Below are 25,740 nucleotides of genomic sequence, written 5' to 3'. Positions count from 1 at the left end.
ATATTTAATTTGGTTTAAAAGTCTTCATTAACAGTCCCAGTCTTCATTAACAGTTCGACTATTAAATGCGTCTTACGGCATGCTTCATTCCGTTCTAGTTATGAAGCTATTCGAACTTTATTACTCCATAACTTTCAGCTTATTATGGTGGTTTTTACGTGCATTTCAAGCACACCACGGGCTATTAAGCCATGAACAGGGGAGGGGTCAGTTTTGAGCGTGAATAAATTGTTCATCAAGATCCAAAAAGTTCTGCAATTTTGAGTTTAACAGTCTGATTGTCTTCTATGATTTGTCCGATTGGGGTAGTGAGGGGTGTGTCGAGGTTGTGATTGTGCATGACAAGAGAGGTCTCTGTATACGCCACCACGAGGTCTGTGATTCCACTGTAGTTGATATAGGGATAAGCGAAGCCGTACTTTTTATCCTCGTACTGCAGTTTTAAATGCATCACCTCACCACTTACCCTAAACGTATCGGCATTAAATGATCAGGCTATATGTTTCTTTTCAAATGTATTGGTGTAGGGGGGGGGGGGGGGTGGGGGTTGGGGAAGGGTATCAGCAGGCTCAACTTCTGTGAAAACCGACCAGTTCTTCACATCGTTCGTTTAAGATAATCACTTTTAAGAAGACAATTGTGCGAAAAACTCAAAGTCGAGAGCACATCAAAGAAAAATACCACACGGTTGTTATCGCCATCGAGAAGTTATCAAACTCCAAGGCGAAGCAACCTCGTGGTAACCTTTTTAATCAAGCTCTGTGGCGATTACTTTGGGGTTCAAAGTCGACAGATGAGGGACACTTTTTTGAGTGAAAGCTCTGAGAAATATTGCTTGGGGTTCTAAACTATTTCTTAAATGACTCGACAGCATGTCGATTAAACTGTTGAAAGTATTCTTCGATATAATTTTTGACATTTCTGGCAGCAAAAATTTACTTGAGATTAATCTTAAACGAAGTGAAGAAATGAAACGGCATATTATTCTTCTCGAACAATAATTCATATTCCTGCGGGTATACAAATGTATTTGAAAGCTCGATCAAAAGGAAAAAGTTCAAAACTCGAAGGTTTGTTTAAGCCATTTTTCCTCTTAAAAATGACAACAACCCCCTTTACAGAAAATGACTTTACATCTAATAGGGTGTTATGATCGGAATTATTGGAAGGGATGAGAAAACAATCATTTTCACCTTCACAATGCCAAAGAACAGGAAGACATTTTACATAACGCTGATTCTAGATACTTTGCGTTGGCTTTGAACATAACAAAGAAAGACGGCTAGGGTATATAATATACCCCCAACCAAAAGCAGCAATTGCACTTTTGTTTTTATGGCAATATCTGACAGCAAGGAAAAAAACTGAAACCATTTAAACGGTACATTTCTAAAAGTTGAAACCAATTACAAAGATTAGACACAAACAACTGTTTTTCTTTGTGATTAATCTGTTAATTCGTTTTCTATTCCTGAGGGAGCAATTGTTTCAATGATCGTGACGTTTCTAGGCTGAAACTAATGGGGAAACTTCTTTTGTTTAATTAATTTGAACGGGGAACATTTTCTGAAGTTGAAATCAATAAGAAAGATTAGGCACGTTTTGATCTTTGTTCTTTATGCTTAACTTTGTTCTTTATAATTAGTCAAAACGTTTTCTAATCCTGAAAATGCATTCGCTTCGGTGAATTTCACTTTTTTGGGACGTTTACCTTGCGTCTATCAGCAAATTTTTCCATGATTTCCCAAAAGAACTACTCGTCAGTAAGCCACGAAACGTAAACAGAATTATGCCATCGCAATATAATGGGTGAAAATTGAAAAGAACAACTGTTAAGGACTTCGAGCTATGTCATTGCTTCGAACTATGACATTAGTCCATATACTGATAGCTTAAAAAACAGTTTAAATTTTTATGGCAACTAAACCAGGGAAACATTTTCAACAATTGTACCCTATCTATAAATAACAAGTAGCCAATAAAATAAGTATTAGAGTGAATGTTTAGCATACTATTGCAATGATTAGAGAACGAGTTCATCGTTCTTTTACCACCACTGTTTACAGAGTAACAATGGCGATAAAAGTTTGATATACTCGTAGTCTAATGACGAAGCAGATTTCGTTGTGTCAATTAGCGTTAACGTATTATTTCATCGGCAAGTTATGCAACTGGTGCTATCGCAACACGGGTTGATTAAATGACGACATCCACTACAATTCAATTTCTTTGAGTTGCAAGAAGCACTAGATAATAGCTTTTTCCGTAGATGACAATAATTAATTTCAGTTCATAAAATTCAGGAAACGCTTTTTGCTCAAATTTGTGGTTCGGCAAACATTTAAGACTAAGAGCCGCCCCAAAACACCCTAAAATTGTTTCCTGAAAATAGTTTCGGTGAATCGGATACTTAGACTAGAAAGGCGTAAGTCTCTAAGAGAGCTGGTCGGCCAATAAATGCCCTCCGAGCGCTATCTGTTTGTCCTCTTGATTAGGACGAAAAGTCAAATGGGTCAGACGAAAAATAGGTGCAGCGAAAAACGCATAAAAATACCACATGACTAATGTAATTGCTCCGAACTTTGTTTGAGAGCAACTTAAGTGTTAACAAATCTGGAAAACAACCACCGCCCTTGTACAATTGATTCTTTCTTTAAATTGTAAAAAAAAACTACGTTATAATATCAACAGCGTTTGCCTCGCGGCCATTAAAAAGTTCAATTTCCAAAAATTGCGAAAGACAGCACTAACAAAATTATTACAAAACTAATACAGAGGTATCAATAGGACTTCAAAACATACCCGGCAGATTGCCGGAAAATAACCGCCGTTGATTCCAATAAGCATGATTGGGATTGAAAGAATAGAAGATATTGAAAAAAAAAAGATTTTTGTATAAAAACATTTTTTGAGTCCGATTTATTTTGATGGCATTTCGTAGTTGAACATAACGTACTTCTGTTTCTTAGAGGGAGGCTACAGGGGCTACTATCAATACCAATAAACATTAGAGATGGTAACTAAGACTTATAGGAACGACGTTCAAATAACGGGCATCTAAAATTGGGCTTTATGGGTTTATCCCGTTTCTACTTCTGACTTCAATTTTTTATACTGACTCTGTTCATTTTGAGTTGCTTTGCTGAGCAACTGATGTTCAAAATCACTTTTAGCAGAATGAGAGAAGAGAGAAACTAGCCTAGAGAAGTCAAAAAGATATCACGCAAAATGTTGAAAAAGCGGCAAAATGAGTTAAAGCGAAACATTTTTTTATTCGACGAAGTAAAAAAACATAGCAGGACAAGTCCTGACGTACAATTCAAAGAATTTTCATTGACTAAACAAAAAACTAGACCTAGAAAGGACTATGAATGGATTGGGAAAACCATTTAGAAAAAAATCCGATCCAAAAAATCGAAAAAACTGAAAAAATCAAAGCGAAATTGCCGCATGTGAACAAAAAACCACTAGCGAGAGAGCGAATTTTTGTTCAAACACCATTTTCTCACTCTACTTTAAATTTAGAGCGAAAAAAATTCACGCCGCAAAACCACTCACTTTTTCGCTCAGCGCTATAATAGCCGGCTGAGAAGATGAGGGCGGCTATTAAAAATATCCAAAATTCTGCCTCTACTCGAGCCATACAACGGAACCTTACCATACTGATATAGCATATCCTCCCTCTCGACTTGTTCTGACCAGAAAGGTGCCATTGACCAAATGCGCTTTGTCCATTTCAGCAGTATCTCTACACAGTTCAAACATCCTCTGTGCCATGTCACGAGTCACTGAGTTCTGGTAGAACCAGAGATCCATTTTCTCCCGATTAAACAGCTGTCGATCTGTCAAGTTGTCATCTTCATATGGAATTCCGAACAGTTCGAGAGTGATTCGACGCTTGGTTTGTTGTCGGATCTCAGCTGATAATTCGGTGGAGCACTTGTGAAGGTCACTTTCCATGTTGACCTTTTGGTTCTGAAGCTGTTCAAGTGATGCCTCACATTCGCTAATCATATTTTCAGCAACGTCGATGCGACGGGAAAGGATGTCTTGTGACGCCACTAACCTAAAACAATTCGGTACACTGCAATTTGCGAGAATATTAATTAATTAATTACATTAAAAAATGAAATCATGAGTTCCATAGAACGAGGCTATGCTTCCCAGTTTTAAGATCTACGATCAACACGTTGTCCATATTTCTTCACTGTGAAAAAAATCGCTTTTCAAAACTAAATATCTTTCTACGACATTTTAGGATAAGGCCTCTTTGAAAAAGGTGACAAGTGCATATCACACATGCTTTGACATTAATTGACTGAGTCTGAAAATGACAGACGAGGTCAAAACGTCGAGTGAAACTGTGAAATCATTTTGAAACAAAAAACAAGCCGACAAACTTTTGATGAACTGTTCTCAAACGACAGGTCGTGGCAATTTAACTTAGAGGGGTGCGGCTTAGAAGTGCTTTATGGGTGCAGAAAAACTCCCACCCCATATTGTCGAATCCCTGAGCTCCAGGATGCCACTCCAAACGCTAAGCTACAATGGCATTGATTCTTTATCGTTCACAGTCGCATTTATATTAGCAACAAACTTCATTTCAGAATGAATGAGCGCAAAAACGGTCACTTTGTATGAAAAACTCGAAGAGGAGGACTCGAAGAGTCGAGCAATACAAAATCTAAAATTACCTCACCTAAATAAGAAAAATCCGAAAGGGATGAAAAAAATCCGAAAGGGGATAAGAAAAATCCGAAAGGGATGAAAAAAATCCGAAAGGGGATAAAAAAAATCCGAAAGGGATGAAAATGAAAATCCGAAAGGGATGCCGATGTGCTAGACGCACATCGGCATTGAAACAAAAAAAAATCACAGCCGGCAGATTGCCGGAAAATAGCCGCGATAGACGCTTATGGACTTCCATGGAATTGAAAAAAACTAAAGAAATAAGATGGACAGATTGACCACCAGTCCTCTAATAGACCACTAGTCATTTTTATGAGACACATACGCTCTAAAAAGAAACAGCCCTAATATAACTTTTTCAAAATTAACATTAATTAAGGGAGTTCAGAAGTCATTTTTTTTAGTGAGGTAGGTCATGCAATTGACCTAAAAGCAGAACAAATGACGCACGCAAAAATTTTAACAGCAAAGCAGTAGAAGTCACTGAAATCGAAAAAGTCAATGGTCGCAAGAATTATCGATGAGACGAAGAATTAAAAAAAACCCACGATGTCCCCAATAATAACCACTATCGCTTCGCGGCTATTAAAAACGATATAGAAATTGACAAAAATTCTTCAAAAAGTTTCAAAAATTGTTCTAATTCAGTGTGCAGTTTCAGTTAGACTCTAAATCTATACTTAATTGAGCTTCTAAACTAAAAGATATTAAGTTAATACTAAAATCAGCTAGCAGTTGCTCTAATGAACTTTGATAACCCAGTGCACTTAATGACCGGGCTTTATCGGTTTATCACGTTTCTTTTGATTTTCATTTTGCTCTTTTGACATTGACCGTACAAACTACATTGCGTAATTCAAGGCGTGTCCATCGCAATTCAATAGCCGTTGAACGGCTAACGGCTGCTATTAAAAGTAAACGCCTCAAAAAACAATCCAAGGTATTTTAACAAGTTGATAATTCAATTTTCAGTTCCGTGGTTGGGAGCAGCGCCGAGGGTAAGTTGATCTCGAACAACCTGTGAGAGCTCTAATGAATTGCAGTTTGCTTCAAATGGGTGAGGCGGGCGGGATTGAAACAATAACAAAAGACATAGCCGGCAGACTGCCGGAAAATAGCCGTGATAGACGCTTGTGGCCTTCCATGGAATTGAAACAACTAAAGAAATAAGATAGACAGAATGACCACCAGTCCTTTAAAAAAACCACAAGTCATTTTTATGAGACGCATACGCTCTATAATGAAAAATCCCGAATACAGCTTTTTCAAAATTAAAATACATTAAGTAAGTTCAGAAGTCATTTCTTGTGTATAGCGCTGGGGGTGAGTAGGTGGAGCGTAAGGAGGTTTCCTGTGCTTGGTGGGGGCAGTAAGCTGGTTGGAAGGGTGTAGTAGGAGGGGGAGCGGGGAGATGGTGGTGGTGGGTGGATTGCTCTTGAACGACCAGTGAGAGCTGTAATCAATTGCAGCTTGCTTCAAATGCGTGAGATGGGTGGGCGTAACTCTTCGAGTCGTTTACCATAATTGCTTCAAACTTTGTTTGAGAAGAATTAAACATAACCGACTAAAGTCGGATGAATTTCTTTTGAGCGACCAGGGGGGGGGGGCAATAATCCATTGCAGCCTGCATAAGTCGGGGGATGGGCGCTTGATCACGCAAAGGAAAAACATTCAAGGGCGCAAAAGCAACTTGAAAAGACAAAACGGTCAATCAAAAACGTTGCAAAAGACAAGTTCGCCTTAATCGCTTCAAATTTCCTTCCAGAGCAAATAAAAACAGCAAATTTCCTTCTAGAGCAAATTGGCTGAAATTAGCTACCGTTGACCCGCTTGACGCAATTTGGGAATGAATTAAGTCTATTCGGTTAGATTCCTTTAATTCAGCTTCTAAACTGAAGGCTCTTAAGCATAATGCTAATGGTCAGCTAGCAATCACCTTGATGAACTTTGGTAACCGAGTGCATAATGACTTAATGAACGGGCTTGATCATGTTCATCCCGTTTCTTTTGATTTTGCTCTTTTGACTTTGACCGCACTCACTACAATCGAAGAATTTCCATTGAATAAGCAAAAAACTAGGGCTATAAGAGACTATGAAAGAATTTACAGAACCATTTATAAAAAATCGGATCAAAAACAAAGCCGTCAGATTGCCGGAAAAGAGCCGCGATAGACGCTTGTGGCCTTCCATGAATCGAAACAATTAAAGAAATACGATAGACAGATTGACCGCAAGTCCTTTAATAGACCACTCGACTTTTTGGTTAGATTCGAAGTGTCATTTTTCGGACACATACGCTCGGTAAAGACACATGACGTCACACACGCAAACACCGTTAGTGAGAGGAAGAAGTCATTCAGAAAATTTGACTTTCAGCTTTGATGTGTGAACAAAATTAAAACGAAAAAGAGCGTCAGACGACGAAACAAAAAACATAGCAGGACAAGTCCTGACGTACAATTCGAAGAATTTTCATTGACTAAACAGAAAACTAGGCCTAGAACGGACTATGAATGGATTGGGAAAACCATTTAGAAAAAAATCCAATCCAAAAAAATCGAAAAAACAGTAAAAATCAAAGTGAAATTACCGCATGTGAACAAAAAAACCACTAGCGAGAAAGCGACTTTTTGTTCAAACACCGTTTTCTCACTCTACTTTAAATTTAGAGCGAAAAAAAATTCACGCAGCAAAACCACTCGCTTTTTCGCTCCATTTCCTGTTTCGGCGTGACCAAAATCAGTACTCCAATTGGACTTCAAAACTCATGAAAATGTGTGAACAGATCATAAAAAAAAGACAGCGCCCCAATACAATTCAAATTCTTTGAATTGTAAAACCAAGAGCACCGCAATATAGCTACGCTCAACTTACAGCTTCGCAGCTATAAAAAGTTCATTACGCGAGTTCAGAAGTTATTTTTTTAGTGAGTTACGTCACGAAATAGACCTAAAAGTAGTACAAACGACGTCACGCACAAGTTCAACTGCAGAGCAGTAGAAATCACTGAAATTGAAAAAGTCAGGTCACAAGAATCATCAACGGAGACCACGAATTAAAAAGAAAAAACCACGATGTCACCAATAATAGCCGCTATCGCTTATCGGCTATAAAAAAATTGAAAAAAGTTTAAATCAACGTCACAATGCCGCATGTGGAAAAAACACGAGCGAGAAAGCGAAATTTTTTGTTCATACACCATTGTCTCATTCAACTATAATATTAGAGCGAAAAAATGTCACGCCGCACAGCCAGTCGTTTTTTCTCTTCACTTCCTGTTTCGGCGTGACCATAATCATCACTCCAATTTGACTTCAAAAATCGTGAAAATTTGTGAACAGATCTTTGAATTGTAATAAAAAGGAGAACGCCTAAATAATAGCCGTTGAGAGGCTGACGGTGGCTATTAATTAATGCAGACAGCCTATATATAAAATTAACGTCAATATTTATTAATTTCAGAATTTTTCAAATCAAAATACGAAGGGAACATTTTTGCTTGCACAGCTACTTGGACGCAGAAGGAAGTTACGACGTAACTTAAACGACGTTATAAAACAAAAATTTTGAAACACATCTTTGTGTCCTCACCTTCTCTTGTCTTCGTTCCTCAGATTTCTCGCCCCAGTTCCCAGTAGATCGAACTGTCCTCTCAGCTGTTTACACAGTTTAGCCAAAGCCTCCTTTCTCTTTGCATGGTAGGGGATCTCGCTGTCTTTGATGAAGGACAGATTCCGCTTCAGATCTCCAATCCTCTTCTCGTGTTCCACCACCTCCACCGAATCCGTCACCAACTTTTGCTTTGTAAGACTCATGTCGTCCCGGAGCTAAACAAGCATTCCATGGTCACAAAAATTAAAGACTTCCTTCAAATAATCTACACGACCATGGCAAGTTCTTGAAATGTAGATCTTTTCATATATAGGATACAAAAAACTAGCACTAGCATGAAAACAGGAGTCTAATTTGTCGTCGTGAAATGAATCAAAATTATGTAGCCGAGCGAAAAATCTCTTTTAAAATTCAAAGCATTTTCAAATGCTTCGATGACAGCATGAAAAACTGACCCGTTAGTTTTAAAAATTGCTCCAAGTACAACATAAGAGAGGGAAAGTAGACATGACTGCAAACACTAATCTATTATTGATATTTTCAGGCTGAATAATGTATAGAGTAAAGGATGGCAGCGGTCTAGTGATTTAATAAAAGGGCTGTTATGTGTACTTGAAAGAGTATTATCACGCTTTAATAATTCCATCCCATCCACATCTAATCAATATATCACTATATTTGCAGCACTTGGATACAAACAAACAGCAAAGCCTAAGAAGTGACAAGCACTTGCTCTGTGATCTATCCGAATTTTTCCACCAAAATACTTTTGGTTCTACTCAGATTCTTTCCGTTCAAAACTTTTATTGACAAAACATTGTCGGCAAATTGCCGGAAAATAGGCACCGTTGACCCGCTCGACGCATATTGGAAAGGAATCAGGAAAAAAATTAAGAGATACAAAATGGCGGAATTTTTCTAAGAGTCAAAGTGATCTTATTTGGTGTGTAGATTCTGAATATTCGGTTAAATTCAAAAATTCCGCTTAGTTCAGCTTCTAAAACGGAAGGCTATTAAGCATATTTCTAATGCCAGCTAGCAATCACCTTAATGGACTTTGATATCCTAATGCAATATGATTTAAAGACCGGGCTTCATATGTTTATCCCGTTTTATTTAATTTTGCTCTTTTGACTTTGACCGTATTCACTATCTTGCGTAATTCATTGAGTGAAGGGATTTAAAAACCATTCAGTTGAAACAGTGAGTGAAGTTAGTCAAGTCAAGCGTGAAAATCGTGACTTAGGTAAAACGAAAAACCTGATCAAAAGGTAAAGCGAATTTTTTTAAAAAAGAGGAGCGCCTAAAAAATAGCCCTTGAGAGGCTGACGGCGGCTATTAAATCATAGCCGGCAGATTGCCGGTAAATAGCCGCCGTTGACGAACATCGGGATTGAAACAGAAAAAGAAAAAAAAGATAAATTTACCAATTTTTTTTCTATTTTTTTCAGCGTCAAAAAGTGTTCGAATTCAGCGTGCAGTTTGAGTGGGATTCTAAAACTATACTTAATTCAGCTTCTAAACTGAAAGCTAATAAGCTTACCACCAATGTCAGCTACCAAACACTAATGAACTTTGATAACCTAATTCTCAATGACTTAATGACCGGGCTTAATCGGTTTATCCCATCTCTTTTGATTTTGTTCTTATGACCTTGACTGTGTTCACCATCTTGTGGAATTCATTATGTGAAACGACTTAAAAACCTTTCAGTTGAAACAGTGAGTGAGCTAAGTCAGAAATCAAAAGTGAAAGTCGTGACTGATGTAAAACGAAAAACGGGATCAAAAGGTAAAGCGAATGAAAAAACATAGGACAGAATTTCCATTAACTAAACAAAAACTAGACCTAGAACGGACTATGAGAGAAATGGAAAAACATTTTTAAAAAATCATATAAACAATTTTGAAAAAAACTCAAAATCAATGTCAAAACGTCGCATGCGAACAAAAAACCCATTAGCGAGAAAGAGAAATCTGGTTCAAACATAAAACTAGGCTTAGAATGAACTTTGAATGGATTGGAAAAACTATTAAAAAAACGATCCAAAAAATTGAAAAAACAGTAAAATCAAGATCGAAATGCTGCATGTGAACAAAAATCACTATAATGAGAACGCACGTTTTCTTGCACTACTTTAAAATTTCACGCCGCAAAACCGCTCGCTTTTTTGCTCCACTTCCTGTTTCGGCGTGAACACAATCACTACTCTAACTTGACTTCAAAAATCATGAAAATGTGTGAACAGATCTGTAAAAAAGACAGCGCCCCAATACAATTCAAATTCTTTGAACTGTAAAAAAGAGAGCGCCTAAATGATAGCCGTTGAGAGCTATTAATAATCAATTAAATTTTTGGCCAGCACAACAGTGTGAACAATGTTTTCGGCCACTACAGCTAACTGTCCCAAATTTTTCCGATTGAATTGGACAATTGGTTCAAGGATGGCATGACTGGGCGGGTTAGGGCAAAATATCAAAGTGAACTTACATCTCTATTAATTGATTCTCTGAGCCGTATGAAGGAATATTTAGTCTGCGAAGAGTTCAATGACTCCATCGACCCACGCGAGTTGTCTTCCCCAGTCATAGAGGTATTGACATGTTGCAAATAGGGCGATGTTGACAAATCATGCGACTGGTAATGCTGTATTAGATCAGGTATGGATGTGAACTTTGGCGCGTGGGCAGCTATACCCCAGCCATCGTCGGGAGTGAAATAGTTGCGAATTTGTACCATATAATTGAAATCATAGCTCTTTACAACCAGTGTAAAAGCTGCCGGGTCGCTGCTCGATTTCCTCAAAATAAAGTTGCCAATGTTTTCGTTCTCCGTCAACATTTTTTCCTGGTCTTTGCTGATACCAGTCCAGTAGTAGGGAAGTTCCTGGATGAGTTTATACTCCGGGAGGTTTTCCACTTTGGTGTTTTTGGTCATGATGGGACTACTGAGTACACTAGTGCCGTCTCTCTCCATTGAGGGTTGAGACATTCGTTCGTAGTTACCATTTCGACCTTGCTTTGGATCCAAAGGCGGCTGGGCATCGAGAGAGTTAAACTGAATGTAGACATCTGAAACAGGCATCGTTTTAAGCAAAATGATCGTCAGATCTAACGAACCAGGCTGTTATAGATGAGTTTTTACTACCAAAAATAGCCAAAAGTTATTTGCGAAAAGTGAACATAACCCTACAGTCGAGCGAATAGTTTTCAAACGACTGAATTCGTCAGTAGCTAGCTACGGTTTAGGGACGCTAGCTTTAGCTTAATTGAAGGGGCGTGGAGGTGAGCGCGGCCGGGGGTGGTGCGAGTGAAGGAGAGGGGGGGGGGGTGTTGTCAAACTCAAAGAACCACACTTCTTAGCATGAATTTGTGTCTACAAAACAGTTTCGGTGGATCAAATACTCAGAGTCTATTAAGTCGAAAGTCTCTGAGAGAACTATCTTGTCTACTCGGCGATACCAGTAGTATAAAAAGCTGACAGGAACCTCAACGGGGGGACGGACAATTTTTGCAACGCCATTTTCTGTGCCCGACTACAACGGGGTGGGACACTTAACTTTTTTGACCAATTGCAAAAAATGTCCCCCCTATTTTTTTTCGCCGAAATGCAATTTTTGAGAAAATTTTTTTATCTCATATGAGGGTGGACAAACACTTGTAAAATTTTTTGAAAAATAAGGTAAAAAAACTTTTTGATGATTTTTTGGCTTTAATCAATGTGAAATGTTATGAAACATGTTTTGTGAGTAAAAAAAGTTGTCGGAAATACTTTTTTCAAAAATTGAAATTTTGGTCCGATAGGGGACAATAACTTGTAAAAAAATTTTGAAAAATTGGTTCGAAAAAATTTTTGTCAATTTTTTGGCTTCAATCAACCTGAAATGTTGTGAAACATGTTTTGTGAGTAAATAAAGTTGTCGGAAACATTTTTTCAAAAATTGAAATTTCGCGCCCTAAAGGCAACCAGAACTTGTAAAATATTTTGAAAAATGAGGTCTAACAAATTTTTGTCCATATTTTGGTCTAAATCAATGTGAAATGTTGTTGAACATGTTTTGTGAGTGAAAAAATTTGTCGGAAACACTTTTTTCAAAAATTGAAATTTTGGTCCCATAGGGGACAATAACGTAAAAAATTTTGAAAAATTGGTTCGAAAAAATTTTTGTCGAGTTTTTGGCTTCAATCAACGTGAAATGTTGTGAAACATGTTTTGTGAGTGAAAAAATTGTCGAAAACACTTTTTCAAAAATTGAAATTTTCGTCCCATAGGTGGACAATAACGTAAAAAATTTTGAAAAATTGGTTCGAAAAATTTTTTGTCGAGTTTTTGGCTTCAATCAACGTGAAATGTTGTGAAACATGTTTTGTAAGTGAAAAAAAATTGTCGGAAACACTTTTTTCAAAAACTGAAATTTTGGTCCGATAGGGGACAATAACTTGTAAAAAATTTTGAAAAATTGGTTCGAAAAAATTTTTGTCAATTTTTTGGCTTCAATCAACCTGAAATGTTGTGAAACATGTTTTGTGAGTAAATAAAGTTGTCGGAAACTTTTTTCCAAAAATTGAAATTTCGCGCCCTAAAGGCAACCAGAACTTGTAAAATATTTTGAAAAATGAGGTCTAACAAATTTTTGTCCATATTTTGGTCTAAATCAATGTGAAATGTTGTTGAACATGTTTTGTAAGTGAAAAAAATTGTCGGAAACACTTTTTTCAAAAACTGAAATTTTGGTCCCATAGGGGGACAATAACTTGTAAAATTTTTTGGAAAATGGGGTCCAAAATTTAGGAAAATTTTCAACGCTATTTCACTTTTAATCAATATGAGAAGTTGTGAAACACGTTTGGTGTGATAAACATTCGTCTCCCTGACACAGCCCAAACACTCCGCTAAACATCAGCCAATTACAATCACCACACACACACAACCACGCATGCACAAACACACAACCACACACACACCCAAACACACACACACACACACGAGCCACGCACCCACACCAGCCACACCCAAACACAACCTCCGATTTAAGCAAAATATTTCAACTGCAGTATATATATGCATACAAAAAAATCTATAAATTTACGTAAAAAGATTGAGCAGGAGATAGTTTTGATCTACCGACCTCTGGGTTATGGGCCCAGCTCGCTTCCCCTGCGCCATCCTGCTTTAATACAAACTTACAATTATGAACACCTAAAAACATAGAGAGATCAATAATAAATATATAAATAAGTACCTATATACATCCATTTGTTTATATATATATATATATATATGTATATATATATATATATATACACTCATATATAGGAACTTGCATACATCATACAAAACTACATATATGCATATACAAACATGCATACACATATACATACATACATACATACATACATACATACATACATAAATACATACATACATACATACATACATACATACATACATACATACATACATACATACATACAGACAGACATACAGACAGACATACAGACAGACATACATAAATACATACATACATACATACATACATACATACATACAAACAAACATACATACATACATACATACATACATACATACATACATACATACATACGTACATACATGCATACATAAATACACACACACATACATATATACATACATACATACATACATACATACATACATTCATACATACATACATACATACATACATACATACATACATACATACATACATACATACATACATACATACATACATACATACATACATACATACATACATACATACATACGTACATACATACATGCATAAATACACACACACATACATATATACATACATACATACATACATACATACATACATACATACATACATACATACATACATACATACATACATACATACGTACATACATACATACATAAATACACACACACATACATATATACATACATACATACATTCATACACATACATACATAAATATACACATTGATAAAAAACCAGAGTTGTACAAGGAAATAACTTTTCACGTAATTATGTGCACAATTATGGTCATAATCACTTATGACCATAAATGCATACATAAATGGGACAAAAAAAATAATAACTAACCTGTTAGTAGATGTATAAAATGATAGATGATATAATAATTGGAGAGTCATCGGATCTTGCTCAAACATGTTCAGGGTCACACCACTTTCCAAAATAAATTGACCAATCGCAGTGCTGGATTTATTATTCGAGTTGACAACCAGTCAGAATTGAAAGATTTATAAACAAAAACTCTAAACGCTCACGTTCAGTAAACAGTAAATAATGAACACAATAGGAACAAAAGACATCAAGCTCATTCATGAGAAAGTTTTATCACTGAGAGGTAACATAAATTATACACACATATCTTATCGACGATTGGTTTGATATAATTTACGGGGATAATAAAGCTGTTATCACTGCGCCATAATTCCGTGTTTTCATCGAACGTTTCCTTCACCAATGCGACAGTCTTGTAATTGTGGCATGTACGAACCAGTGTTCAAGTTTGAGAATCGTTGGTTTTTTATTTCTAAATATTCAGCGGCCATAATTTTCAGAAAAAAACCTTTTCAGCAGTATGTGGTTTGTAACTGGAAACTGAATATCAATTCTCGAAATAATATCTTTGTAGTGAAAAAGCAAACTGGACAAGTTTATCAATTATAACGGTGAAAAATTTTGTCAAATCGGATAGAGTTGAATTTCAATTACGAAATCGATAAATAGGAACTGCAAAATGACGGAATGATAAGCGTTATGAATAGAATGATTTGTTTATTTGTTTGGAATGCATAATCTTTGCATCATGTCTAAAAATAGAATTATGTCATCTCTTATTGTAAGGTTTTCTATGAGCGCGCTAATTTTTCTTTTGATATGTATAAAACAGTTTCCGTGAGCCGAACCAGCTTATCCGTTGTTGATGAAAAACAACTTGCCGTTGACTTTATTTGCGTTGGTTGGTACTTCTGACATTGTTTTCTGAAATATGTCTTATAGTGCTTAGCGCGGCGGTGTTGCATCAAGGAATGGAAGGTGCCGAACTGCCTTGGACAATTGTGACATTGAATGGCTTTGGCAGCAGGATAAACTTTTTTATATTTTTCTAATTTGAGTCTTTTTCTGAACTTCCATCTTCACGCAAGACAAAAACAAACCGTTAACACGAGTAAATTTTGAACCAGTTACAGCTTCCCCTGTTTTGTTTACAATTGAAAGAAAAGCTGAAGCTGCTCAACTTTTGTTTGTTCAATGTACCACTGTCCATACATGTAGGCGTCAAGCAGCGCAATTTGTATACAAGCAAGTAAACTCTGCTTAAGCAAGCCAGAATTAAACTGTTATGGTGAGCATGTATTTAACCAGTACAACTTCTCTTGTTTTATGTAAACATTAGAAGAACGCTTGCACCGCTTAAATTTTGTTTGAACAAGTTTAGCACTGTCCAGAAATGTAGGCGTCAGGTACGAAATTTGTTTACATGCAATTAAACTCGGTCCAAGAAAGGAAGAAATAAAATGTTGTGGTGAGCAAGTATTTAACCAGTTACAGCTTCTCTTGTTTTATGTAAACATCAAAAGAACGATGCGTTTCGAGTTCTAAAATTTTTTTGTGAGCAAACACACGTTCATCGCACTCGAATCGGTTGGTTTGGACGTATTGTTTATGAATTGTTTGCATATGACGTCGGAGGCTGCGCTTATCTACGAGTTTTTTCCGTCAAATTGTACACGTTTCAGCGTTCATTGTAAACAGGAGAAAAGCAGAAAGAATAGGAACGCAAAAAAAACTATAAAATTATGATGAAATGAAAAGAGTTAAAGTTTTTCAATCAAGTGAATTTCAGGTTAAGGCAAAAAGCAAATGTACGAATTTTATTGTCGGGCAAACTGTAGTTTAAATTTGTTTCATCCAATCAGAGTGCGCGTCTTTTTTGGATACTTTTGCAACAGAAAGCTACTGCTCCGCAAACAGCAGTAGAAGGGAACACAACTCTCAGACTGTTGTGTAAACAACACATAGATTTATATGCTCAACGGGTTTTTTTTCGACTTTTTGTTGGTTTAAAACAGGTGATATTGAATTCAAAGTTTTACTTTTTATTTGTCTACCCTAATTTTGGTAAGGTGTAAAACTATCTGATAAAAAATGTTTATTGGTTGTTAACTGTGATTTCACTACAATCCAAGCTTCAGCTGGGTTCATTTCAACCTAGTCTCTTTTCGCTCATTTGTTTAAAACATTGTTTCGCACACTTGTTTGGTCAATGTCTTGAGTTTTTCAGCAGCGTTTAATTCTGTCTCACAATATTTGTCTAGTGTTAAGATAAATCTTTAATTAAAGTTGAATTAAGAACTGGTTTCAAGGTGCTAACAAAGTTATCATGCTCAAACATTGTGAAAAGCAACAAATACAATATGTACAACGAGTTTAAAGAGTTTTGCTGTCTTTTAGAGTCGAGATAACTTGATGACCTTCTTGACGGGGGCATAACATTGGCTCAAAGGAGGTGTTTCATCGATACTGACATCATCAGAAAAATTGTTGGCAAGCAACGGGAGGCTTTCCGGGGTTTTTGTTTCATCACATGGCGACTGATCAAAATTCCAAAAACCAGATATTTGCTCAACTTCCTCTAGCTGCCCCAATTGATTCTCCCAGATTTCAATGCAGTCATGATCATAGTCTGCAAAAAGTTTTCTTGTTCGCTTTGCGAATTTTTTCACATCCTGCTTTTTTGTTTGAATGGGAGTAATACATCCATAATATCGATGAGCATACGGAGACTCTTCTTGTCTTGGTGATTTTTCTGGCGTTTTTGTTAGTTGAAATAAACCGTTCTGTTTTGTGTATTCAAGTATTGGTTCAATGTAATTAACTGGAACAATAAAGCTGTTTTTTATGTGCCATAATTCTGTCTTGTCATCAAAGCTTTCCTGCACAAGGACAATATTTTTGAAGTTGTGACACATTCGCACAAGGGTTCGAGTGCCTCGCTCACTTGTCTTTGCAATTTCTAAATATTCAGCAGCCATATTGCAGATGATGGATAAACAGTTGGGATGTGTTCTACTGATTTTGCGGATTTAAACGGTAACAAAACAAGCAGTTTTCTTTGGAAGGAAAATTTTATAAAGACTTAACTGCAGAGTCTAGAGCCAATTCTAGTAACAAGAGAAATAAAAACTTGTTTTTGTATGATATGTAACTGAAAAGAAAAGCAGGTTCAAAGATAAACGCAAATTCTAGAAGAAGGTTGTGTACCAAAAGACTTGCAGTAATGTAATAAAGAGCCAAAGAACTAAAGAATTTTGATAAAACTTATATTGAACAACAAGAAAGAACAATGGCGGAAAGATTGAAAAATTGTTGCACACCGATTTGTTTATTTGACTTAGCAATTTCATCATTATTCCGTCAAGTCTATTAATAAAATTATGTCATATTGAACTAAGTTGAATTGGGGTTCCCTCGGGAAATATAAATAGACTCAAGGAGGCGAGCTAATTTATCCATTGCTAATGAAAATTTGTCAGTTTTTAGATTTAAAGGTCGGGACTTGTAAAACTGTTTTCTGCTATGGCCTTTATAATGCTTGGCCCGGCAATGTTGCATTAGTGAATGGAAATTTTTAAATTGCCTTGGACAATTGTGACATTGAATGGGTCTTGATTCAGCAGGGTATATTTTTTCCGATCTTTTGAAGTTCATATTTCGTATAAACATCAGAGCTGATATAGAGGAGTATAAATTTGTTTACACGCGTAGGGAGGGGGGATTTGTTTGTTCAGCTGTTATCTTGTCTAAACATGTTGGCGTGGGGTTTGAAATTGTTTACATTCCAACAAACAGTAATGTATTAGTCATTTAACATTTCAGATTACTTTGATACAGTTTGTCTCAATATATGCAACATTATGGGTAATGTTTTGTCTACGGATGCTGAGTACAGCGACTTTCATTTGGATCTCTCGCTCAATGAAAAACGGCTTGTTAGGGTTGCTGTTAAGACTTATCATAGCACTGGCACCTATTTATCCTTGAAATTGTTCAAACGTGATAGTGAACAGGTCGATTGGGATTTCAATCAAAAAATTACACTTTCAGCGCGAGAGTTTCGGTTGATATGTCAGAACATTGAAAAACTAGAGCAAATGCTTGATCAAGCAGTTGACTTGATCAACTCACTTCTAAAACCAGATTCAACTGATGACTCGAAACGTCCAGCAAAACGGGCCGGCAAAACACCGACTCAGCGCCAAAAGAAGATACCAAAAACATCTGTAACAGTCAATGAGGAATCGGAATAATTTCTATTAAACCTTTTACTTCCTGTCATTGTTTATGCTTTCAACGTTTGTTCATTAGCTTTTTCTTTTTTGTTCGTTATGGTTGAGGCAATGTATGAGAACAGTCCTGAATATTTCAAGAAATTTCAAAAACGTTTCAAGTACAATATTTGTGAGAGGGAACCAAAACTTGAAAATACAACAATTGAAAATTATGCTTATGGTTATCATTCATCTGCAACAGTTATCGAAGGTTGCACATTTGGCTCCAATCATCATGTTATGTATGAATTTGGTTCACAAGATGATAATATATTCGATTCTCTTTATGTACCTGCGGTGATACCGTGTCTCGTTAACTGTTTCAAATTACTTATTCAGCCTACGCAAAAAGACTTTGTTAAACGTGGTGCAATTATTTCACGACTACATGTTGCTATAGAGTACCTTTCAAAATCAACTTCGGCAGTTACCAAGAACAACCAGAAACAACTTCCAGCACCCTTGAGTGAGACAACAGCGAAATCTATTAGTACTTTTGCGGCCAACAAACGTTCTTCTACAGTCCCTGATGTAACTTTGAAACGATTTTGCCAGCTTATGCTAGGTGAACACTCATCAACTCTTTATCAGATAATGGATATTCTGCTTAGTGGCCACGGAAGTTTTGTGCGAGAAACATCAAACTCTTTCATAACCTTTCAATTTTGTAAAAATTGATATTCAAAAAATGTTGTTGTTTCAAAATTAAATTAACTTTTACTTCATATGTTTTACAAAAGCTAGCAACTCTAATTCATTTACATCAGGTATGAATGGAAATTTCTCACTATAAAAATAATGAACATATATGCAAAATAAACCACAAAGCTGGGAGTCTGAGGATTGCAATGGAGACTGAATGTCTCTTCTATGTTCCATGATATCCATCATTATCTCCAAGTCTTCACACTGTTGTAAACGGTTGAAAATATCCTTGTAGGTAGTCACGGGTAGAGCCAATGGATCCGCAAAATATATTATTGGGTATGCAAATCGTTTAGCTAGCACTACCCAGTGGGTTCCAATATAGTTGGATCGTGATGCATTAACAATAATAAATGTGTTGGTTTGCAAGTTCAGCGGAAAATTATCAGCGGCATAAACCCCTCTGAATTTGAATTTGAGGTGTTTACACTTTTGCACTTGAAGATGAATTTGGTCTTCGTCCATTAGTATGTGATCATGGGAAGAGCGTTTTTGGATGCGTTTCTTGCAGAGTCAATGTAGATCGTAGATGCTTTTTCCCCAAGAAAAAATATTTCAACGTTATGAGCTAACGCTGCATCAAACTTGAGTTCGACAGACAATGATGAATTTGTAAGCTCTGGATGAATAAAGTCATGAGTTGCCTCTTGAGTGCTGGTCAGATCAAATACCATTATATAATGGTTTGCGAACTCACTCAGAGGTATTCCGTGGCCATTTTCTACATAAGCTAATGCACTCATTGAATTGTAGTACAACCTCTTGTTGTCAGTTGTTGACATTGGAGTTCCAGCCGTTGCAAAACCATTTCGATAAATCGTTATCTCTCTTAAACCAAATTTTTGATAATGGAATGGATTAGCGGTGTTGGTACCGATGAATGCTGTGCCAACGCATAATGCAACAATGACTCTTCTGATTGGCTCTTCAGGTTTTCTTTGCGTCTGTACCGTGAGAGAATTCAGTTTCCATGAAACTTTTGTGTGCATAGTGTCCATTAGCTGTTGAAATTTTGATACCATTTGCAGAAACAGTACAGTCGGCGAAAAGTGAATGAAGGATATTATTAGCAAAATATGGAAGATCACTGGCATTTGCGTCACCAGCTGTGTAGCGCAAATCCGTTCCATCTGTTTGAAGTATTCGACACTTGATCTCCAGGTAAATTTTTTGCAAGTCAATAAAATTGTTGCGATCACCAACAACTTCAAATTCCAATGACGATCCTGAAGGCGAATAAAGCGGTCCTGTTTTTTGCTCGAAAGATTGATCAAATGTTACAAGCAAAGGTGGTTTTTCAAATAAGTCGAAAGAACTGTGAGTGGCTTCTGATGGTATTACAATATTAGTTCGCATTTTTCACTCGCGAGAAAAAACCCAGACGACTCCTTTTTGGACGGGGTTTTCGAGAAATGATTCTTCTGGTTGAGATTTTTTGTTTTTGGTTTGAGCGAGGTCTCGTGTATTGTCGTCTTTTTCGTCTAATTATTTTACGACCTGATGCAATACGTGATTGAAGAGACCCACCTATTTGTTTGCGAGCTGTTTTGGCTACTGTACTTTTCAGTGCTTGTTTTGCTGACTTTCTTTTGGTTGCAACTTCTACTAACTCTGGTGTTCCCTGAACCAATAAGTCACGCCCAATCTTTTTCGCTGCGGGCCAGAGAAATTTGCGTGCTAATGGCAGAGCAACTCTTCCAATACCTGCAGCAGGGGCTCCAAAACCGCTGCCTCTTTGTCTGTATGTCCGGAAAAATGAGGCATTGATTGAGATGCTTGATTGCTGTAGTATGCCTCCATATCAAATAATTTTTTGAAATTTTAAACTGACTATAAATTTTCCGGTTCCAGTAAAAGGAATTAGTTTTCCAGTTTCGTTTCTCAACTCTACCTGGATGTTCTGAATGTTGTTTGATAATATTGGCTTGTAATCCAAATTTGTGTACGACTTGTGGTGTATGGGTGTCACTGTGTTTATGCTACCGTTTCTCAAACGTCTTTCAGACTCAATGATTTTTATTACCGGAGCTCTCACATCACCAACGTTCTGATGTTCAATTATATCAATGTATACAAATATTAGCTGTGATCCACAAGTAATATCAACTGGAAAATCTCCAACATGTCGGTTCAAAGAGTTGCCTCCATTTTCTGACTTGTAACCAATATGAATAAAACCATGATTCGAAATATCTCTTATTCCTTTAAAACCAAGAATACTGGGTACTTCTTCATCTTCGAATGACAAACCTTCGTTAGGTCCAAATTTCAAAACTAACTTTTGCGTTACAGTGTCAAAATCATAGTCAAATTGTTTCAATTGAGCGATTTCTTCCAGAAGCTCTTCTGAACTGTTGTATATACCTTTGCGAATTCTTCGAAGTTGTCCGGTGCGGTTATGTGAAGCATCAAGTTCAGCGCCAGAACTGACATACGCAACTATTTCGGCTGAGTTTACATTATTGATGTTTGATGGAAATGATATTGAGGCAAGGGCAACTTGCCAATCTCCATCTAACTGTAATGGTTGGGCAAGTTGATTTCGAAACTTGGCCATAGTATTATTGGTAAAAATTCCCATTGATGCATTCGATATCAAATCAATAGTAAATTCTTTATTGATACTCATGTTTAGTCTTCGACAGGAATGACGTTCACTTGGACTAATTCTGGTTCATAAAATTTACCTTCAATTATAACGTTGTTTGCGTCTATAAGGTTGTATGTTGGTGGACTGAGGGTAGCAACCTTGAATACTGAAGACTTCGTCTGTGTAATTTTGTTTATAACCTTTCCTAAATATTTCGTCTGGCTTTGCAATCCGAACCAGGTCTCCTTCTTCGTATTTCGGCTTGTACTTTTTTGTGCTAATTGCTAGGGATACTAGAAAGGGTTCATGTTTTTTAAAAGTTTTATTAGGTGCAAGTTGAGTAACACGATTAGCACGACTGTTTATAGTATTTACAAACTGGGGCAATTCCTTAATATATGTCCAAGTCCAATTTTCCTCCAGGTATTTGTGAATAATGTTTTTGAGTGATCGAATATTCCTCTCAGCAAATGCCGACTTGGTTTCGTTTTCGGTTGTATATAAATGAATCTCCTTCTTTTCACAAAATTTTTTGAATTCACCTTTAAACTCGGATTCCTTGTCTGTCCAAACCCTTTCTGGTTTTTTCTGCTTTATCATTTTTTTTAACGCTTCAACAGCGTCTTTTGCATATAAAGCCTTCATTGGTTGCACTCGTAGGTATCGCGATAAAACATCAACAGCCACCAGTAAATATTTGACTCCATTGTTGTGTTGGGCAATTTTATCCATATACGCCACATCGACAGACCAGATTTTGTTTATTCTGTATGCAACAGCTTTTAGTCTCGGAAAAGTTTTTCTGAATTGTCTGTATTTTGTGTATGGGGCTTTCGACTGAAGGTATTGAACCACTTTGGATCTTGGTAAACCACTGGCTTTCTTCAAGTGAGCAATGCTACCAAAAGCAGCAGTACCTTTTGTGTATAAATTGTTCAATTGTTTAACGTGAGAGGAAGTAATTTGTCCACGAGCTAGACGGTTGGATTTCGTCTTTTGCATCTTCAAAGCTTCCTTCATCGTCGCCAGAAGCCTTTGATTCTTCTGTTCTCGAGACTCCTGATTCTTCGTTTTCTGGTTCATCCTCAAACAACTGTAACTTTTCGTTTAGTGATAAGGCAAGAAATTTTTTTGCGTATGTATTACAAGTTAATTGTGAACTGATATCTAGAAAAGTCAGGATTTTGTAATGTTCAAGTGAAAGCTTAGATGTTGTTTGTTGTAGATCGTAAAGAAAGTCTGCGACAAGAATTCCCGTGCTTGACTTATTAACCACTAGTCTTGATGTCTGATCCAGCAATAGCGATTCTGACTCTTCTACTTTTTCCAATATTATGCTCGCTTTTTCAAACTTTTTTCTGTCAAGGTGTTTAATATCTCAAAACTCGCTCCCTGATTTCAGTTGAAATTTTTGTATCAATTTTGTCATCTCTAGTCTCATTCAACTCATCTTTGACATTCTCCAAAATATTATCTGTCTGCTGTTGCGTGTCTTGTTGCGTGGTAGAAGGTGCAGGTCGAGACTTGCTTCTTTGCAATAGTGATATTTGTTTTGCTTTCTCTGACATTTTTATTGTTGAGAAGTTGGGCAATTTGAGGTTGTTCATTCGCATACATTTGACGAGGAATTAGCACAAACTCTTCAGTGTGCATTTTGCTCCAGAAACGCAATACAAGGTAACGCAATCAGTTTAATTAGACGGATTCCAGAATCTGATCGAAAAATTTTGATTCTCTCTTTTTTCAACTCGCCTGTCTGCAAGTTTACGTAGTGGTTTCTCAAATTTTTTAAATTCAACTTTATTGATTGGTACAACTCCAGAGAGTACGTTCATCACACATTCACTCAAGAACCAAATGAAATCGTCCTGATGTAAGGTTTTTATTTGAGCTGTGTTCTCATTCCTCTTATTTGCCCATTGCTTGAGCATAAGCAAATGTTTCTTTTTCATTTGTAATTGTTGTAATGACTGCTTCAGGGGACGAAATGTAAAAAATAGAAGGATCCGGTCCAATAAGTTGCGATGAAAAACGTAAACACTGACTGGTTTTTGGGTCGACATCAATCATCAAATGTCCAAAGGCCTCCGCAGTTGCTAGTTTGTATGCTTCTTTTATCAGTTGGAGACAATTCAACTGTTTTCCAAGATATTCAATTTGTTGAATGTCACGAAGCGACTTGAATAATATTAGGTGTGTTGTACTCAGATCAATGGTTCTGAACCATTTGCTTTGATGGAACAAATTATGCTTGACGTATATAACATGTAATTTGCGATGACGTCCTGAGGTAGCTATTTTTACAAACTCTTTGTCGTTGAAGATTTCTTCACATGAATCGTCATAGATAAGCAGACAGTGCGATAGGTTTTTTATATCAAAGCCTGAGTATTTTAGAAACTCAATCCCTGGTATAACTCGTTGCATATCTTTGAAAAGTGATTGGAACTCTTTGTAAAAATAATAAATTTTTTCAAAGCTTGGATAAAAGGTCGAACCTTTTAGCATTCGAAACAAGAGTTCTGTTTTACCACAACCACTTGGTCCTACAATTGACATGAATACCCTGTCATGTGTAAGAATAACTTTGTTCATAGTTTGGGATTAGGTAAAATGTAACCAACTAAACTCGATAAGAGAGCAATCCAAATTGATTTCTCTTCACAGCTTTCTGATAATAGAAAGAGCATAGAGAAGCAAAGAATGATCATTAAGACAATGATACTAACTTGAACAAAAAATATTACTTCGGACCTTGGCACTGTTGAATTTGAACAACAACGCCATGGGGGCCTCTCCTTGTTGTTTACATCAAAGACTAAGTTGCTGATACCGGCGTCAGCCTCGTCCCTTTGACTCATTGGAGAAAAATAATTAATTGAAAAGTGAATTGAATCAAGAATGATATAGAATGTTAAATTTTTGAATTATTCACTGGGCAGCTGTTTCATGTACCAGAACTCAAACAAATTGAAACCTTTAATATGACTTTTTATTTCGAGTTTATAACAAACAGTTGATGAGTCATTTTCCTCGAACGATGGTTGATTGAAGACTTTTTCAACTTCGGGGTGCTCCAAGACATATAACCGCAGCTCATTCGGCATCTCTTTTAGTGATGGCTCACGTTCCGGTGGTGTTTTCTTCAATCTAAATTGAGGAACTTTTTTGTCCGCCCATTGCTTCCAACGTGGGATTCGCTGCTCTTTGGGGGACTGCATAGGCTTCTGGTTTGCTTTGATCATAGCCATAATTGAACTGATTCGGATGTTCTCGAGCTCTCTGCTTATTTTTTACGTACAGTTGGAAGTGATAGAAATTATCTATCACGGGCAGGAAAGCTCTAAAGCTGTCTAGCTCGTCGGGAGAAAGAGTAATGGTTGCAAAATAACGTTGTGCTGCTGTGCTATAAAGCGAATTGTAACGAGGTTGTTGTGCAGCGTTTGGCTTATTGTTCGATCGGTTCTGGTGATCACTTGAAAAATTATTCTGTATTGGTGGAGAGGGATCCTGAACTCTGTTGAATATTACAATAGGTTGATCGTAAAGTGGAGTCAAGCTAGTGAATATCTTCAAGTTGTCTGACAGATAGGTTGTTAAAGTTGATGTGTCTTCTCTGTGCATCACTTTGTGTCCACTGTGAGAATATTCGTGCTTTACGTTCCGCGCAGTGATTTGATAATTGATTGTTTGTTGAACGAAAATTTGAATGAAGATAACAGGGGGGTACTTGTGCTTCTGATATTATCTCTGAGATTCGGGGACAATTTA

General features: G+C 36.7%; 1 protein-coding gene across 1 annotated transcript in view; it reads right to left on the bottom strand.

Annotated features, from left to right (window-relative positions):
• Positions 1–11: 11 nt before the first annotated feature.
• The window catches only part of LOC142335913 (phosphatidylinositol 3-kinase regulatory subunit alpha-like), a 63,045-nt gene continuing 37,316 nt past the window's right edge, over positions 12–25,740 (bottom strand). Inside the window, exons 6-9 of the mRNA XM_075384296.1 lie at positions 10,794–11,374; positions 8,283–8,518; positions 3,659–4,066; positions 12–467 (exon numbers count right to left, since the gene is read on the bottom strand). Of these exons, the coding sequence (XP_075240411.1) occupies positions 236–467; positions 3,659–4,066; positions 8,283–8,518; positions 10,794–11,374 (1,457 nt within the window). The 3' untranslated portion in view covers positions 12–235. The remainder of the gene's footprint in view (positions 468–3,658; positions 4,067–8,282; positions 8,519–10,793; positions 11,375–25,740) is intronic.

This window comes from Convolutriloba macropyga, chromosome 3, assembly GCF_964194025.1.
Source record: "Convolutriloba macropyga chromosome 3, txConMacr16.3, whole genome shotgun sequence".
NCBI lineage: Eukaryota > Metazoa > Xenacoelomorpha > Acoela > Convolutidae > Convolutriloba > Convolutriloba macropyga.
Note: the sequence above shows the minus strand (reverse complement) of the source record. Positions and strands in the feature narration are given on the sequence as shown.